Genomic DNA, 17,879 nt, shown 5'->3' on the forward strand with positions numbered 1-17,879 from the left:
TCCCAAGTACCAAAAAAAAAAAAAAAAAAAAACAGATTGTCCCTTAGAATGTTCACAAGGAGCCACCCTGTAGGTGCTGGACCTCAGACTCTTGGCCCTGGAACTGCAGAGTAAACTGCTCTGATTCTTTGCTGCGGTGGCTACAGGAGGTTTCCCAGCTGTGAGTGTGGGGCTTGTGCTTTCCCGGGGGTCCCTGGCACTGAGCTCCCTGAAAGTCTTTTCCTGACCTGCTCTGGACCTTCCCAGCTCTCTTCACCCCACCTCAAGCTCAGGTCCGAGGTGTCTGCAAGTTGGGCCATCCCAGTTCGGCAGCTGCAGCCCAGACACCACATCCTTTCCAAAGCATCCCCTGGCCTTCTTGCCTTCACGGTGTCCCCACCAGCCCTAGAGGCATTTTTGGCGGCAAACTCTTACATGACCATAGTCCACAGGGCTGTGAGAGCCTAGTGGAACTTTTGGGTCCCTATGCCAATTTCTGTAGCCCTAGCCCCTGGTAGAAACTGGCACATAACAGGCACTCAATAAATACTTCTTAGCTTGGCTTGGTGGCGCATGCCTGTAATCCCAGCAGCTTGGGAGGCTGAGGCAGGAGGATTGCAAGTTCAAATTCAGCCTCAGCAACTTAGCAAAACCTTGTCTCAAAATAAAAAATAAAAAGTGCTGGGGATGTGGCTCAGTGTTTGAAGGCTCTGGGTTCCATTCCTGGTACAAAAAAAAAAAAAAGTGCTTCTTGAATTAAATGGACTTCCCTGGGCAGATAGGACTCCCCAGCCTGGACACCCTGTAGTGACCTTGGTACCAGGGGCTCAGCAGAATGCCCCAGAGCTCCAGAAGGTGGGACAAACATGCTTCCCTCCGTATCTCTCACTGTACAGGGGATGGAGGTGGTGAGTGCCCCGTCTCAGGAGGTGTGCCACCAAGGCTGGGACTTTCCTTTCACAGCCTATCAAAGGGGGACAATACCTGAGAGGGTAAGGGCCTTGGCTGCCATGGCTCTGTGGTTTGTGCAGGGCGTGGATGACATTCTGGGAGATGGGCCTCATGGAGGGGCCCCTGCTGGCAGCGACAGGGCTGCCTCGTGTCAGGGCAGGTGGTGTGAAGCAGGCCCAGCCACTTCTGGTGCCAAGAGCCACCCGCCCCTCACAGCTCATTCCCAAAGCAGTGCCTCCTCTCCAGGCTCTGCCATCAGGGTTTAGCGGAAAACATTGGGACACCTATCACAGTGCTGCCTGCAGGGTGGCCCTCTGGGTGAACTGCGTTCCCTGCCCCATCCCTCAGTGTCACCCCTGCAGAACCCCCACAGGAACAGGCTGTGGTGGGAGGAGCAGCCCCGGCATGAATCTGAGGCTCCGAAGGCCCTGGCATTTGAGGCCCCTCGTGGGTGGTCCCCAGGGGCTGCACACTGTCAGCCCTCCCTGGACATTGATAGGAGACAGATGGTGTCAGAAGACACCCAGGAACCTGCCTCTCCCCAGGGTCCTGCTGAGGGAAACTCAGAGCTGGGGGCGGTTGGGGGTGGATCCTCCCCTCAGAGGCAGGCCCAGGCCCTGGAGCCCTGAGAGCCCCATTCTGATGGGGAGACCAAGGAAGGCTGGCAGCCCCAGAGGCAGGGATACAACAGCCCGAGTGCCTGGACCCTGGGGCAAGTTCTTGGGGTGTAGAGATCTCGGATGCCTGATCCCAGACAGTCCCATGGCCTCCTGGGCTCCCAGCCACCCCTGGGCCCCTGTCACACACTCAACCTGCATTCCACGCAGCTGTAGCTTTAAGCCTCCTGCTGGGGCTGTCCCCTGCAAACTGCTTGTTCCACATTCTCGGGGTGGTGGGGCGGGTGGGGTGCTGGCACGCCCTCTGGGAGGGAGGCTATAAGGCACGGGCAGATGGGGCCCAGAGGGGAACTGGGGCCCTGCCTCCCGCTGTCCACATGGCCCTGCTGCTCTTGGGGCTCCTGGTCCTCTTGGGCCTCTGGGGGCTGCTCCGTGCCTCTGCCCGCAGCCCCTCCCCAGCCCTGCGATGGCCCCCCGGGCCTCGCCCGCTGCCGCTCCTGGGGAACCTGCACTTGCTGAGTGTTTCGCAACAGGACCGGTCACTGATGGAGGTAGGCCTGGGTAGCCCTGCTCAACTCCCTCAGCCAGATGGTGGCCATGTCCCAGGCCTGTCCCTGAGAAAGCCAAACCCAGATTACACCATCCATTCAGCATGGTGCTGGGCCCACTGGGAGGCAAGAGGAGTGCCCCTACCCTGATCTTGGGAAGAGAGAGCCACCCACCCCACAGGGAAGCTGCCCAGGGTTCGCGGGCAGGGAGAGCTCCTGCAGGAGGCAGCCTTTGGGAAGCACTTTCAGGAAGGTCAAGGTTGGTGCGGGTGGGATGCCCCCTAGGTGTGGCTCCTCCTTGAAGAGCTAGCCAAGTTGAAGGCTGGCTGTCCTGCCTTGCAGCTGTGGGCAGGCTGACTCAGGGAGACACAGAGCCCGGATCTGCCCTATAAGGGCTGACCAGCCCTGTCCCCTGCATGGGCTGGCACCTTGTCCCCACAACCCAAAAGCAGCCCCTTCCATTTAGTTCCCAAAGCCCTCACCAGACCAGCCCCCATCCCTTGCCCCATTGCAGTTCCTAAGAGTTCTCCTTACAAGGGGCTTCTGTCTCCAGAGTCCCCCAGATGGCCTCTCCAGGACTGCAGGTGGGCAGGCAGCAGAGGGCTGCAGCCCTGGGCTGAACTGGCCTTGTCACACCTTCCCTAGGGCAGGACACCTGGGCCCCACCTGGCCCTGGGCACCAGGCTCAGGGGCTCAGGCCCTAGATTGGTGCTGGGCAGGACAGCAGGCTCAGCTCCATCCTCAGACATGAGTGGCCAAAGGCAGATCACCTCCTGCTCCTGAACCTCAGTGTCCTGTGCTTAAAAAGGGGGAGATGACACCTTCCTGGGCAGATATGCCATAAGGACAGAGGGGAGGAGCGTGATGGAAAAGGCTCGGGGGCAGCCTGGATGTGAGCTGTTCTCTGTCCTTGTTCAGCCAGTGAAGGTCAGAGTCAGAACTGACCAGCTGTCCCCTGGATGCTGCTTCTGTCCCTCCTTTGGTGCAGGTTGGGGGATGCCACTGACCAAGCTAAAGTCCAAAGAGGGCCACAGCCTGGAGGGATTGTCTAGCCTGCTGCCTGTGCAGTCCCAGGCCACCTGCAGCCTGGTCGTGGGTCTTGAGGGCCTCTGGGATTCCTGCTGAAAAGAAAACCCGTGAAAGTCATTCCCAGCACCAAAAGGCAGCACCCCAGTAGACTGGGGATGGTTCTATGGGTCCCCCAAAATGGCCCTGCATGCCCGCTACGCCCTGCAGAGTCTTCCCCAGTTCCTCCACCCAGCAGTGCTCTGCCCAAGTGGACCCCAGAGGGCCTGGTGGGTAGGGGCTGCCCACCTGACCCCTGCTGCCCCCACCAGCTCTCCAAGCGCTATGGGCCAATGTTCACCGTCCACCTGGGCTGCCAGAAGACTGTGGTGCTGTCCGGCTATGAGGCTGTGAGGGAGGCCCTGGTGGGCACCGGGCAGGAGCTGGCGGATCGGCCCCCCATCCCCATCTTTCAGCTCATCCAGCAAGGCGGGGGTAGGTGTGTGGTCCTCTGCCGTAGAAGGTGGGGACTGACCTTTGGGCTGGTGCTGGGCCAGGGGAACAGGAGCCCTTAGGGTCTTCCCATCACAGGCCAAGAGGGGGCCTGCTAACCCTGGCCAACCCCCAGAGAACAGGAGGGTGGAACCGAGACCCCTCTGCCAGGCCCTGCTGACCCAGGTGGCCCCACCTGCTCCTGCCTACCCTGTAGGGCAGGGTGACGGCCACACAGCATCTCCGCATCTGCCCACAGGCATCTTCTTCTCCTCTGGGGCGCGCTGGAGGGCTGCCCGCCAATTCACAGTGCGTGTACTGCATAGCCTGGGCGTGGGGCAGGCGCCCATGGCCGACAAGGTGCTGCAGGAGCTGGCGTGTCTCATGGGACAGCTGGATAGCTATGGAGGTGAGCAGGGGCTGGGACACCTCTCCCTGGGGTCCCCTGCCTGCCTGAGGCCCGTCTCCCCTGCAGGCCGGCCTTTCCCTCTGGCCCTGCTGGGCTGGGCTCCCTCCAACATCACCTTCGCACTCCTCTTCGGCCAGCGGTTTGACTACCAGGACACCATGTTTGTGTCCCTGCTGGGTCTCATTGATGAGGTCATGGTTCTCCTGGGGTCCCCCAGCCTGCAGGTGAGAGGTCGCTGCCTCATGGGAGCTGAGCCCTTGGAGGTAGGGTAGACCCTGGGGAGAGTAGGACTGGGGGTGTCCAGCATCATCCTTCACCCCAACCGTCAGCGAAAGGAGCCTGGACTTGGGTCGAGAGCTTGAGTCTGTACCCCCTTGGTGACCCCCTGGCTGCACGCCCGCAGACCAGCCTCTGTGCTCCGTGGGAAATAGTAGGTCTGGAGCAGGGGACCCTCATTTTCTTCCAGTGCCCCATCAGTCACAGTCACACCTGCTCCAAGGTGAGGAGTGGGGCCAGACACTCCTCCCTCAGGTGGGTAGGACCCAGAGACGTGGGTGCAGCCCAGGTCCTTCACCACATTACAGAAACCACAAAATCCGTTCTCTGACATCATGGGGATACGCGTCATTCTTTTCCAAAGTCTACAGATTCCACACGTCCTTCTAACTGTGAGTTAGCTGAAGCCTAGACACCAGGTGTGCTGCTTGTGGGATTGACAGCAGGACTTGGCGGCAGGTGTTCTTTGTCACTCTGCTGTCCCTGGCATGAGGTCCCAGGAGGTGAGGTGGGACAGCACGGCAATGCCTGGGGCTGGTCCTCAAACTTTGCAGCCCGTGACCCACTGTAGTCAGAGTGAGGCTGTCCTGTTCTTAGGGGCACCAGGCCAACCCGCCCAACTCCAGAGCCCTCCCCTGGAGTCCCTCCCAATGGGGCTCTGTGGGGCAGTCCCATGGCCCTTCTTACCTGTTCCTGATTCTTACCTTGGAGCGCCTTGAGGAGTTTCTGCCCACGATTGCTGGTGTCCTGGGAGAGCAAGTGTCCGAGGGTAAGCTGGACGGCAGCTGGCATCCACCTGTTGGTGGGGGACGCCCTGGCTCCTCAGATTCCACCTCTGTGCAACTCCCAGAGTGGGTGATAATCTGCAGCAGCAAATGCCCCCTCTTCCTTTCTCCTCACTTTAGCAGGTGGAAGGGGGCATGGTCACAGGCAGCCTGTTTGCATAAAGCCACCAGGTGTGTTACTGTCAGATGGCTCCATGCTTGCGACTGAGGTTTCCCGAGTCCCCGGACCCCCAGTAGGGCGGCGGGCCTCCAGCCAGCCGCCCTCTTGTGGCCATGGGCGGCACATACCTCAGCACCTTTGAAGCCCTGGATGGGGACACCCTTGCTGCTGGATGGACGGGCTCCTTCCGTGGGGACCAGGTGGCTGTGCCTGGCCCCACCCCACCACCCTGCCCTCTGTCCCAGTTGTTCAACATCTACCCCTGGTTGGGGACCCTGCTCCAGCTGCACCGGCCTGTCCTGCGCAAGATCGAGGAAGTGCGTGTCATCCTGAGGACTCTCCTGCAGGCCTCCCCCACGCCCCAGGGTGGCCCTGTGCGGAGCTATGTGGATGCTCTGATCCAGCAGGGCCAGGTAGGGGAAAACCAGGAGGCCTGTGGGGAGTCCCAGTGGACCCCAGGACTGGGGCTGGGGAGGCATGAAATGGGACATCCCTAGTGCCTGGTTTGGGGCACTGGAGGTGGTGATTGTGTGTTCATTTTTCTGTCCTGGGCTTGGGGCTGGGGTGGACAGACTCCAAGACCTCAAGCTCTGCCCATACTGCCTCACAGGGGGATGACCAAGAGGGGCTCTTTGCAGAGGACAACGCTGTGGCCTGTGTGCTGGACATGGTCATGGCTGGCACAGAGACCACCTCCGCCACACTGCAGTGGGCCATCCTGCTGATGGCCAAATACCCAGGCGTGCAAGGTGAGGCCTCGCATGTGGCTGGGTACCCCCAGGGCAAGGTGATGGGGTCTTCCTCAGACATGGTACCACTTTCCGGTACAGGCCGTGTGCAGGAGGAGCTGGGCCATGTACTGGGCCCTGGGAGGCTGCCTCGGCCTGAGGACCAAAGGGTACTGCCCTACACCAATGCAGTGCTGCATGAGGTCCAGCGGTACATCACGCTCCTGCCCCACGTGCCCCGCTGCACAGCAGCTGACACTCAGCTGGGTGGCTACCTGCTCCCCAAGGTGGGGGCCCAGCTGGGCCTCATTCTCTCCTTCCCTATTGCTCAGGGTTGGTCAGGATCGCTGGACTCTGAGATGCCAAGTCTTGGGGCTGGTGCTTGACAGCACAGGGATTCCCCCATTGGAACAAGGAAAGGGTCACCCCAACCTCACAGCACCTCCTGCCTGGGACACCAGAGCCTGGGGATCAGGGTCCTCCTCTGTGTCCCGAGGGTCAGCTAGGTGGGGTCAGTAGGAGCCTCATCCTCAGGGAAACCTCCTCAGAGGCCCCTCATCCCATCTTCCTGCTCTGGGGTCCTCCTCTTGGCCCCCACAGGGCACACCTGTGATTCCCTTGCTGACTTCAGTGCTCCTGGACAAGACACAGTGGGAGACCCCAGACCAGTTCAACCCTGGCCACTTCCTGGATGCGGATGGGCACTTCGTGAAGCGGGCCGCCTTCCTGCCCTTCTCTACAGGTACCAGGGCTGGGGCCAGAGGCCCACAGGCGACAAGCCCCTCTGAGATGCCTGGTCTCTGGCCCTCAGGGCACGCTCCCCAGCACCCCCACAGGGACACCCCCTCTGGGAGCAGGCCTGGCACCCACTTGGTGTCTCCCTTACCCTCACAGGCCGCCGAGTCTGCGTGGGGGAGAGCCTGGCTAGGATGGAGCTCTTCCTGTTGTTCGCTGGCCTCCTCCAGCGCTACCGCCTGCTGCCTCCATCTGGCATCAGCCCCACTGCCCTGGACGCCACTCCTGCCCCAGCCTTCACCATGCGGCCCCGTGCCCACACCCTGCGGGCAGTGCCCTGGCCCTAGGAGCTTCCACTGGGAAACTCCCAGGGGCTGCCCTTCCCGGGCCTCTAATGTGGATGGCAGGGGTAGGGGGCAGCGTTTCTGAGGGTGAGTGGCAGGCACAGTGCCAAGCCCCACTCCCACTCCATGGTGGTCTCTGTGCCAGCCATGACAATGTCCAGCACACAGTGCCAGGCATCTCTCTGGGCCCCACCTTGACCGCAGCCACCACATGGCTTCCATGCCACAGACCTGTCCATGGTGGGTGGGGCTGTCCTGTCCAGTATGGGCTGGTAACAACCTCATCTGAATACCACGGGGACAGAAGCACCCCTCCATAGTCAAACAGCCTGACCCCGCCCAAGTCTGTGCCTTTGAAGCCCTGGGCTCCCTCCCAGGATTGCACACAAACATGGATCCCTCCTCCACTCTTGCTCCCAGGGCAGCAGGACACCCCTCCCTGCCTTTCTTCCTCATTCCTTACCTCCACTACCTGTAGGGGGCTCATGTCCTCTGGTGCCTTTTCTGCAGTCACCCCTAGTATGTCCCTCTGATCTATTCCCTACCTATCCAGTTCCCTACCGGGACCAGTGTCCACCAGGCATGTACAGTTTTGGGGTATAGGGAAATACAGGGTGATGCCTAGGCTCAGGGGTGACGTCTACCCAGAGATTGGTCTTAGTCCAGGAGTCCCATGACCTACCTCATTCTTGGTGCACCTGAGAGCCATGCCCAGAGTCCTCTGAATGTCACTAGTTGCTGCCTCCAGCCCCCAGTCCGAGCCAAGTGCATACTCCTTAGAGGCCAGCTCACACTTAGCCTGAGATGGGCACTGGGGCCAAGGCTTCATGTCTGTCCCAACGCCTGGGGTTCTGGAACAAATCCCTCCCACCCTGTGCCTCAGTTTACTCACTGGTGAAATGGGTCACCACAACTGCAGGACCACTGAACTTTGAGGGAGGTGGGTGGAGATGCTGAGAGTCCAGGGGCCAACCCCAAACCAGGGTGTCCACAGGGAATGGAGAGGCTGCTGAGGAGGGGAGGCCCCTAACCCCAAGAGGGTCACTCTGCTGATCTCCCCCAGGGCTGGGCATAGGCAGCACGTGGAGGAATGGAGGTCCCAGGCAAGCCCTTGAGCACTCCCACAGCCATGCTCTGGACAGGGAGGGGCAGCCCTGAGACGCCTCAGGGGAGGTGGGCCACTCAAGGCAGCCACCATCCAGGTCAGGCTGTGTTGGCAGGTGTGGTTCAAGGCCGTTTCAGGAGGCTGCTGACCCTGACCTGCTGTCTGCCAACCTCACGGGATCCTGGTGCAGAAAGGGAGACCCACACCCTGACATGCGCGAAGCACAAGAAGCTTCCCTTCTCTCATGATGCACCCAGGTCCGGGGCAGGGCCTCAGGTTGGGTGTTACCACACTGCCCACAGGGCTACCTGTCTCTCAGGTCTCCAGGCTATATGGGCTGGACTGGAGGCTTCGGTGCTTCTGCCTGATTCTCAGCTCATTTGTGGGATCGTTGGGGGAGCCTCCCTTCACCATTGAAGCGGTCGGCTCGGGGGTACACAACTGGGGTGCAGGAAAGCCGAGATTGCCCCCCACCTGCCCTTGATGGCTCCCAGGCCTTCCAGAGGCGGGGCTTCTCCACAGAGGCCACTATGGACACTCGCATGTGGTGCACCGTCTTGGGGTCCAGCCTTAGCTGGGTCCTGCTTTGTACCTGGCAAGCCTTCTTCAAACCCGCCTCGATTCAGGCCATTGTCCTGGGAGCCTGGTGGGCTGCAGGTGGGGACACTCAAGGCTCGCTGTGACAAGAGGAAGGGGGTTGGTCTTCTTGTCAGCATGGTGGCTCCAGAGTCAGAGGGCTAGCAAGGGAAGGGGGACAGCTTCCAAGCTAATTGCTACCTCCAGGAACCTTTCTTAGGGTCCTTCTGATCCCCACTCATCTGCCAAATCTCTCTGCCCCACGCCTTGACCATAACCTTGGTAGAGGACAGAGGAACCAGCTGCTGAGTGAGTGGAGGCCCAGTTGGGGATGTGGATGACACACAAATAGCAAAGGGGGACCTTCTGAGCAAGGCAGGCACCCAGCCACAAGGATTGGGGGAGCACTGCTTACTCAGGGTTGTGACAATGCGGGCCAGTCAGTTGAGTGGGATAGGGTCCCTGGTCCAGGGACTTCACATGCATGAAAGGTGGCCCCTCCTAGAGAAAGAAAAGGAACTGTAGCCTTCCTGCCATGGAGTAGCGCCCCGAGATTGGGAGAGCGGCTGGCCCACACGAGCAGCATGACATATTTCCAGTCCCCAGAGCGGGGACAGCAAGTTCCCAATAACTGTGGGAAGGTCACTGCAACAGAGGCTTGCAGGGACAAGGTGCTGACACTGTGGTCACGTGAAAGAGTGGGTCAAGGAGGTGAGGGGAGCTTGGCTACATCCAGTCACGTGTTTCTGGGGAAGAGTTAGGCGACAGGCATATGAGTATCTGCTCCTCTGTTCTCACGTTTGGAACCTGTCATTTAAAGGTTGAGAGCAGAAAGAACGGCCATCTGGGTGGGCACCCCACCTGTCCCAGCACCAAGGGGGAGCTTTTCCACAGAGCAAACTAATCTCACCTGACCTCAACTTCAGCTGGCCCAAGGACTATCTGGGGTAATGCTGGCCCCTTCTTCCCAGCATTGGGGAGATTTAGCCGACACTCAAGACACAGGTGACGGGGTCGTGAGATCATCACCCAGAGTCCGAGGGCCAGTTGCAGCCTGGAGAAGCCCATCTCCAGCATGAGGCAAAATTACAGCATGTGCTGGATTCTGGGTGGGAGAGCTGTCCACTATTGCCCATTGCTGCACCCTGGGGTGATGCTGCTCACACCTGCCCCAGGAGGCCGGGAACTGGGCAAGTGGCTTGGAAGCAGGTGGGTGAATCCCTGCTCTGCTGGGCAAGATGCCATGTAGGAGCATTCCAGAGGATTCTAACCTTAATTACTACTCAGTGTGAAGGTTCTTTACTTTATCATCTGTGATGACCACCCCCCCCGCCCCCGGGCGAAAATGAGGAGGGTATGAGAGGTTATGAGGTCCCTGCGGACAGATACGGAAACCGAGGTTGGAGTGTGACTTGCGCTCAGCTGGGAGGCAGGGGATGGTGACCAGGCAATGCCTGTGCCCAGGAGCTGCCAGAAAACTTGTGCCACCAGGAGGAGGGTGTGGGGGCCAGCACCAGTGCAGAGCAGGAGGACAGCAGAAGCCCAGCCTGCCACATCAGACAAGTCAGAGAGGGACAATCAGGAAAAGAGAAATACACAGCAGGCAATGTTCCAGGAAGAAGAGCGCAAGACAGACCCAACACAGATCCTTCAAGAAACAGCGGACAAAAGCTACCTCCTCAGGTGCCCCAGTGGATCCATGAAGGTCCCACCACCCCAGTCAGCGCCTGCCCCTCACCCAGAGTTCCTGTGCCAGCCCACCTGCGCACCATGGCTCCCAACACCATTCTGACTTTTGAACAGTGGTTTCTGGTTGGTCAAGACGTGCACACACGGCTAAAGAGGAACCTTAGGAGGAAACAAACACTGTCACCTCATGCTGCCAGCAGGCTTTGTCCTGCAGATGTGTCTTTGTGACCTTTCTCCTCAAGGTGTGTCTGTCCTAGAGGTGTCCTGGGGAACACTAGTTTATTAAAATCAACTTTAGTGAGGAATTATGCATGTTAGGCGTAAGGTCTGCCCACAGGCATGTGAGGCCATCTCCGTCAGGACATCTCCGTCAGGACACAGTGCTCCACCTGGAGCCCCATTGGCCCTTTGGATCAGCTCCATCAGTACATTTTGCTCTGTTAGTGAGCAGCTCCTGGGACCTCATGAGTGGACTCTGGTGGCACTTCCTTGTTTGTGTCCACAGTTCTTCCTTTGTGATGTTAAGTGTCACTTTGTCCAGTTCCTGCGCAATGGACACTGGGAATACTTCCAGTTTGCAGGGGCAGAGGGGGAGATAGCCATCACTTGAGGTTTCCAGATGCAACTTATCCCTGTGAGCTGTAGGCAAGGCAAGGACTCACAGCCCATCTATTTTTTTTAATTAAAAAAAATTTTTTATGTGGTGCTGGGGATTGAACCCAGTGCCTCACATGTGCTCTACCACTGAGCTACAGCCCCAGCCCATCGCAGCTCAATCTTGACATTCTGGTCCCCCCCTGGGGTCTCATCAGAGAGTGGCACCTCTGAGTGGCATCAAGGGACTCCTCAAGGAGCTGCCTTGGTCCCAAGTGATCTCTTGATCATCTCCCTCTGCACATTCTGCCAGAGATGCTGTGGAGACAGGCACAGTGCCCTTCTCCAGCAGGTGACAGGGGAATGCTGGTGTTGAAGTCAAGTGGGCCCAGGTCTCCAACACCGGTTTCCACAGACAGTGAGTCTTCTTCACATTTCCCTTTCTAACTTGGCTTGCCAGAAAACCAAGAGCTGTTCTTGATCTATCAACCCTGATTTTTAAAACAACCTGTCCTTCTTTGTACCTTGTGGGTCTTTATTGCTGCCTACCTACTTCTTGGTGTACTAACCTAAGACGCCTCAAAGTTTGGCAACAGTGGAGCTGCACCCAACGGCACATGTGTCGTTACCCTGGGCTGCAGGCAGCTGCTCTGCAGGGCTGAGGTGCCAGCAGGCGGATCATAGATCCATGGGGGGTGGGGGTGGGGGAGAACGGTCTGTTTGTGACTCCATCCAATGGCATAAGGCCCAGGACTCCTCACATGCTGTTCCCAAGGGCCACTGTGGGTCAGTGGCTACCACATGGGTCAGGATCTGTGGGCATGCTGTATGATGAGCATCTCCATGGTGGAGGAGCAGAGCCAGGGCCACACACTGCCTGGGGAGCAGCAAGGAGCCCCAGACTGCAAGCAGGCGAGACCCTGGCGGTGAGACCCATGGGTCTCCTCTAATCCAAGAGTCTAGGGGATCTGTGGTGACAGGTGACGAGGGGTCTGCATGACAGGCTCGCCAAGGCTAGGAATGGCCACAGGCTATGACTGGCCTTGGGAGGAAGGGCTGTGCTTCTGTGGGGGCTGCCCCTAGCAAGGCCACCGCATGTCCCACTGCCCACAGGTGTGCACGTACACGGTGCTTCACTTCTGACCCAAGCGCTGGTGACCAGAATCAGTCACCAGGCCTGGGGAACAACTCACTTTTGTCTCCTTGTGTAGCTGGAGTGGCTTGAAGGGTGAGTTTGGAGCACTCACAGGTAGCTTGCCCCTGTGGCTGGATACATGTCCCAAGAGCACCAGGTAGGGCTGTGTCCTCTATCTGCCTCAGGAGTCCTGCAGTGGCTGGCTCCAGGGGGATACTGATTGTTCAGAGGGGGGACTGCACTCCATTTTTATTAAAGGCATGTGCAAGGGCCATAGGTATATTTAAGGACACCCTCTTGGGTGGCAGCTGAGGCCTGAGAAGGTGACCGAGGCAAGATCTGGTGCCACTCCCATTGGCTGAAGAGGCTGGGAACCACTGGGGCCACTCTTGGGCCCTGAGGTCTTCTGCAGGTAGCCTGGATTCAGCCCCAGCCCTCCTGGCCCTGGCGGCTCTCCTCCCCAACAGCAGCTTCTCCCTGACTGCCCAGCTCCTGCACATCCCATGTGACTGGACAGTCAGGGGTGGGAACCCCCGTTCTGCTGTGCAGGGGTATGTCCTGGCCAGGATGGTCACTACGATACCTGGAAAAGGCAACCTGAGAGCAGGGATGCTGTCCTGAGAAGCTCCTGCTGAAGATAGAAGTGACGGCTGAAGCATGCCTACCCGGACAGCCCTCCACAACCTCTACCACAGAGTGAGGACAGGCTGATTTTTATTGAAAATGGGGCAGCACAGGCACAGGCTCCAGACAGCTGCCCCCAAGGGTTTCCCTGAAGCCAGGCTGGAGGCCACACAAGGAGGTGAGGCCCACGCTGGAAGGGCTGTCAGATGGAAGGTGCAGGGATTGACTTGGGGACCAACACCCCAAACACTGAGGAAGCACAGCTGGTGGGGAGGGCCAGTTCTTAAATACCCCTGGTAGAAAAATAGATATCTGGGTTTTGGGGCCACTTGGGGCTGGAGCTGGTGTCCCAGGGTTTTTTCACGGAGATCATGCTGTTCTGAAGGTACATAGACCTGGTCACCCATGAAACCAGTCCCTGGTCAAGGCAGGTCAGGAGTTCAGAAGGAGGGTCCAGGGGTCCTTCCAAGGGTCTGGTGCCCAGAAGCCCAGCTCTAAGTGGCTTGACCTACTCATGACCCTCTTTTCTCCTTTTGGACCAATGAAGACCCTCAGTGTGTCTTGAAGAGCCCAGGGCAGCCGAGTGCCACTCCATCCCTGCACTAGGACAGCAGCTGCAGCACCTGTCGGAGGCGCTGGGCCTTCTCCAGCAGGGCGGCCTCCGAGCCCGCTTCGTCCAGCTCCTGAATCAGGGCTTCCGCCTTCTGGACCGTCAGCTCCCGGGCCCTGCCCTTCAGCCCCTCCAGGTAGGCCAGGAGGGTGGAGAAGTGCTCGTCGGGAACCTGGCGGGGGGAGAAGAGGAGAGGGTCAGGGCCAGAGCAAGGTGACACAGAGACCTGAGCAGCAGAAGATGGGCACACAGTGTTTTTCTACCTGGGCCCCCGCAGGGCCATGTGAAGGGCCCTCTAGCTATGGTGTTCCTGCCCTGCCGAGGACAAGAGTCCAGGCACACAGGAAGAGAGGGCCACCTTCCCTGCCTCAGCCATTTCCTTCACCAGCCTCAGGTGCTCCTAGATTTAGAGGCTAGCACCATCATGCCCTCTTGAATGCCACCAAACCAGCAAGTTTTAAAGAAATAGATTTGCTAGGATAAAGAATGGAATGGGTGAGGCAGTGACATTCACAGTAGTCTGGGGGATGGAAGACAGGCCTGACAGAGCTCAGCAGACTCAAGAAGAAAAGCTCAAACAGTCTGGGGTCTGAGGACACAGAAGGCAGGGTGCACTGCAGGCCTGGCTGGGCCCTGGCTCCAGGATACTGTGTTGTCATCTCTAAAGGAGCAGCTGTCACCAATATGTGTGGCTTCCTGATCTTCCAGACAGCAAGGTACTGGCATAAGTACAGGCACATAGATCAACAGAATAGAACAGAGCACAGAAACCAACCTCCCACCAATTTATTTTCAACAGGTGCCAATTCATGGCGGGGAAATAGTCTTCCAGTGGTGGCAGAGGATGCTAGGCACCCACCCACAAGCAAAGGCACAAAGTTGGAGACCTTCTTTATGACAGACAGATGCAACCTAAGCAACTGGTGCTATAAGAGCTGGAACTATAACATTCTTGGGAGAGAGTGTGGATATTTATCTCTGTGACCTGCCACTTTGTGGGGGAAATGAATGTCCTCTGAATTTGTTCCATTTCAAGATCAGTGAAACCAATGCACACCCACCATGGCAGCCACAGATCTGTGCCTGGATGTCCTGGCTGAGATGGGGACATAGGTGAGACAGGCATGGCCCTCACCTGGTCTGTCTGCAGACACAGGTGTCCCCTGCACCCTAACACATACAGCGCTCCTGAGATGCCTGGAACGGTGTACAGGAAACTCAAGGGTGCTGGTGTGGAAGGAATGCCCCTGGGTGCCCGCGGGAGTGTGGAGGCTACATGACTGTGGCCTGTAGGGGCTGGGCCAGGCTCAGACCCCTTCCCGGCTTGGGGTTGAGTGTCTAGATCCCATCTCCCTCCAGGAAATCAAATCGGCTCTGAAAAGAAGTGTGCACCTGTGCCCTGCACACACGGCAGGGGCCTCCACAGGGTGCAGGTTTGCCTGGGCCCTCAAGGCTGGAGCCAGGGTTCTGGCAGGGGCACGAGTCATTCTGCTTTAAATGTAGGTGGGGGGAAGGCTGGGCTCCCCATGGGACCATCAGGACAGTCTTGCAGCTTGTGACCTCTGCACAGGCCTGCCACCTGGGAGACCCTTCCCCTGGGGTGTGCACAGACCTTGTCGCTGTCGTACATGTGCAGCAGGAGCCACGTCTGCCTCGTCTTCTGGAATTTCCAATTCTTATGCTTTTGGGCCCACCTGAGGAAATCGAGACAAGCATCTCAGAGTACGGACTGGCCAAGCCCCTCCTGTGCTAAGGGCTGAAGCTGTGGTATCCCGGGGCTTTGTACAGCCCCTCTCTGAGGTGAGGAGCTGAATCTGCTGGGGGCAGCATGGTGGCGAGAGTCCTGGTCAGGAAGATGTGCCAGCTCAGCAGGCTGTGGGGCCCCTTGGAAAACCTGGGGTTCCCACATTGTAACAGGATATAAAGGCTGGATGGCTTGCGGCCATTTCTTTCAGTCCCACTCATCTGTGACCTCTCAACCATAAAGTGAGCATTCTGAACTTCCTGAGCTCAGGCTTCTTCAAAAAGCTCCTCTTGCAGGCTGTGGCTGGGGCTCAGTGGCAGAGCACTTGCCTAGCATGTGTGAGGCACTGGGTTCGAGTCTCAACACCGTGTATCAATAAATAAAATAAAGGTCCATTGACAACTAAAAAAATATTTAGGAAAAAAGCTTCTCTTGCACCGGATTGCCAAGCCCTGGCGGCCCTTCCTCCTCTGATGAGTAGGACAGCTAGGTTTCCCTGTGTCTAGGCAGGTCAGTGGAGGCTGGGCCAGGACAGGTGGGGCTGGGACAGCCTGTGGGCCTCACAATGTGCAGACAGAGAGGGAGAAGGAGGGCTGCCATGCCAGTCTGGGCTGCTCAGTTGTCAGGACAGGCACAGAGATGTCCTATCCCAGGGCTTCACAGTGCTTGGTCTTTGCGACAGCAGCTTGGTGGTGCCTAAACTGACCTGGCCCCTAAGTGCTGTTAGGGCTGTGGGGGCAGAAGAGGACAAAGAGCAGTTGGGCCAGGACGGCAGGCCAGGCTCTCAGATGTGAGACCCGCACGCTGGGAAGGGACTGCAGAGTGAATCCTGGGTAAGGCAAGGGCAAAGCCACTGCCATGGACAGCAGTCTTCAGGCCTGAGGCTGAGACACAGGAATACAGGTGGCTGTGACAGAAAGATGGAGGGGAAGAAGACGACAGGGCTGCAGTACTCCAGCTGGAGGGCACAGTGGGGAGGGCTTGGGCCTCGAGCCTCACTGGCCTGAAGGCTGGCAGATCCTGCCAGCTGCTGGGGCTCTGGGTGGGAACACCACAGCTCTGTCCTGCTTCACACATGGACCTGGGGCAAAGCTTGCCACATCAGCTTACCTTCTTGGAACCTAGGGACTCCGTGCAGAGTCAAGAGAAGGCTGGGTCTCGGATGCTACCTGCTTGGTGAAGGCAAGCTCGCATGTCCCCATAGGAAGCTGACTTGCCCTCTTGGAAAGGGGACATTTAGGAGTGAGGGTTGGAGATAGACCCCTCAGGCTCTGTGCCAGGTGCCTTTGCTGTCTATCAGCCCAAAGCCCCTCCCTCTACCACCTGCTCTGTGGAAACGGAGTGGGCCCTTTGGAAACATCTCCTTTGTCAGACACAGTAGGAAGTAGGAGGGGGAGAGACATCAGGGTGTATTTCTCTCTGGGTCCTCTGAGGGGGAGCTCAGGGTTCTCAGCACCATGTCCCCAGGGAGACCTCCCTGGAACAGCACCCATGAACCCCATCCCACGAGGTCTGGGCCTCAGCCCTGGGTCTGGTACCGGCTGTTCTGAGTTCTCTGGGGCCCATTGCAGGTGTCTTCCCATACAATACCCCTTCCTGATTCAAGCCACTATGTGGTGCTTTCAGTCCCTCGACTGCCCACAGACCAGGGGTTGGTTCCCACGTAAGCCCCTCACGCACACTCAGTCATTGAGCGGATTCCCAGAACAGGTTACCACCTCCCCCAGTTTGTTCTAGCCTGTGACTTCCCTGTGGTGAAGGCCTGGATCCAAATGCAGCCAAAGCTCCTTGTGTCCTCTGGACCAGGAACCTAACCAGTGGCCCTAGGCCTGCCCCCCACCCCGTGATGGCCTTTTGAGTGGCTGCTGACTGCTGGCAGGTATGGGGACATTGGGAGCAGAAAGACCAAGCAGCTGGAGGGCACAGTGGGCCCCAGACCCACGCCCCAGAGTTGCAGATCCTGCATTCCTGAGGTCCCACCCCAACCGGACAGCCGGATCCCACAAGAGGAGACCACAGGGGAGAGAACACTGCCTCTGTGGCCCTGCCAATGTTAGTGTGACTGCATCCATGCTCACAGGGAGATGGGGTCTGAGAGGGGCCCCTGGTTACCAGCACTCCACAGGTGCCACAGTGACTGCCATCTTACCCTGTCTCCTTTCCACCACTGAGACAGTGTAGTCAGGGACTGTCTTCCCACCCATTCAGGGGCAGGTCCACCCCACAAGGTGCCCCCACCCACTCTGGGTGACGTTGTAGGAATCCAGCTCTGATCTGAGAGGATATGCTTGCATGGATGCCACTGGCACCCAACCCTGTCACTCTATATAACACTAGCAATAGGGGAAGCTTGAAAAATGAAAAAGGACCCTGCTAGTGACCGTGGGGAAGCGGTCGCTCTTCACAGGATGGTGAGCAGCGCAGCCATCAGGACTGGGCACGTCCACCCCAGAAGTACGTGCTTAGATACCCACTCTGACTACCCCTCTGTCTTCTGTCAGGCTGGCACCCAGCTACCTGTCACCTTGGTTTCCCCCATGTCAAACCAGCTGTGGGGTGATGCAGGGCATAGTTCAGAGGCTCTAAGTACCTTTATACTGTTGTGCGGCCACCACTGTCCACCACTGTCCACCACCTACCGGCTTTCATCTTCCCAGCTAGCACCTGCACCCACCAAATGATAGCATCCTTGCTCTCTGTCCCCGCTGCCACTGTCACACTCCTGTCTGTGCCTGGGTCTGCCCTGAATACTCCACTCGGGAAGAAAGGCAAC

At 58.4% G+C, this 17,879-nt stretch overlaps 2 protein-coding genes across 8 annotated transcripts in view; one reads left to right on the plus strand and one right to left on the minus strand.

Moving 5' to 3' along the window:
* The first annotated feature begins 1,888 nt into the window (after positions 1-1,888).
* Cyp2w1 (cytochrome P450 family 2 subfamily W member 1) lies at positions 1,889-12,799 on the plus strand. The gene is made up of 8 exons (XM_040278289.2): positions 1,889-2,098; positions 3,433-3,595; positions 3,852-4,225; positions 5,468-5,635; positions 5,833-5,971; positions 6,053-6,237; positions 6,551-6,692; positions 6,845-12,799. Exons 1-8 carry the CDS (start codon positions 1,925-1,927, stop codon positions 7,030-7,032), a joined length of 1,533 nt encoding a protein of 510 aa, XP_040134223.2. The 5' UTR covers positions 1,889-1,924; the 3' UTR covers positions 7,033-12,799.
* Positions 12,800-12,825: 26 nt separating this feature from the next.
* Chlsn (cholesin) overlaps positions 12,826-17,879 on the minus strand; it is a 118,102-nt gene continuing 113,048 nt past the window's right edge. For all 7 annotated transcript variants that reach the window (XM_040278297.2, XM_078023559.1, XM_078023557.1 and 4 more), the window contains 2 exons: positions 14,975-15,056; positions 12,826-13,534 (listed from right to left, as the gene is read on the minus strand). In XM_040278297.2, coding sequence (XP_040134231.1) covers positions 13,355-13,534; positions 14,975-15,056 — 262 coding nt within the window. In that variant the 3' untranslated portion in view covers positions 12,826-13,354. The remainder of the gene's footprint in view (positions 13,535-14,974; positions 15,057-17,879) is intronic.

This window comes from Ictidomys tridecemlineatus, chromosome 10, assembly GCF_052094955.1.
Source record: "Ictidomys tridecemlineatus isolate mIctTri1 chromosome 10, mIctTri1.hap1, whole genome shotgun sequence".
Taxonomy (NCBI): Eukaryota; Metazoa; Chordata; class Mammalia; order Rodentia; family Sciuridae; genus Ictidomys; species Ictidomys tridecemlineatus.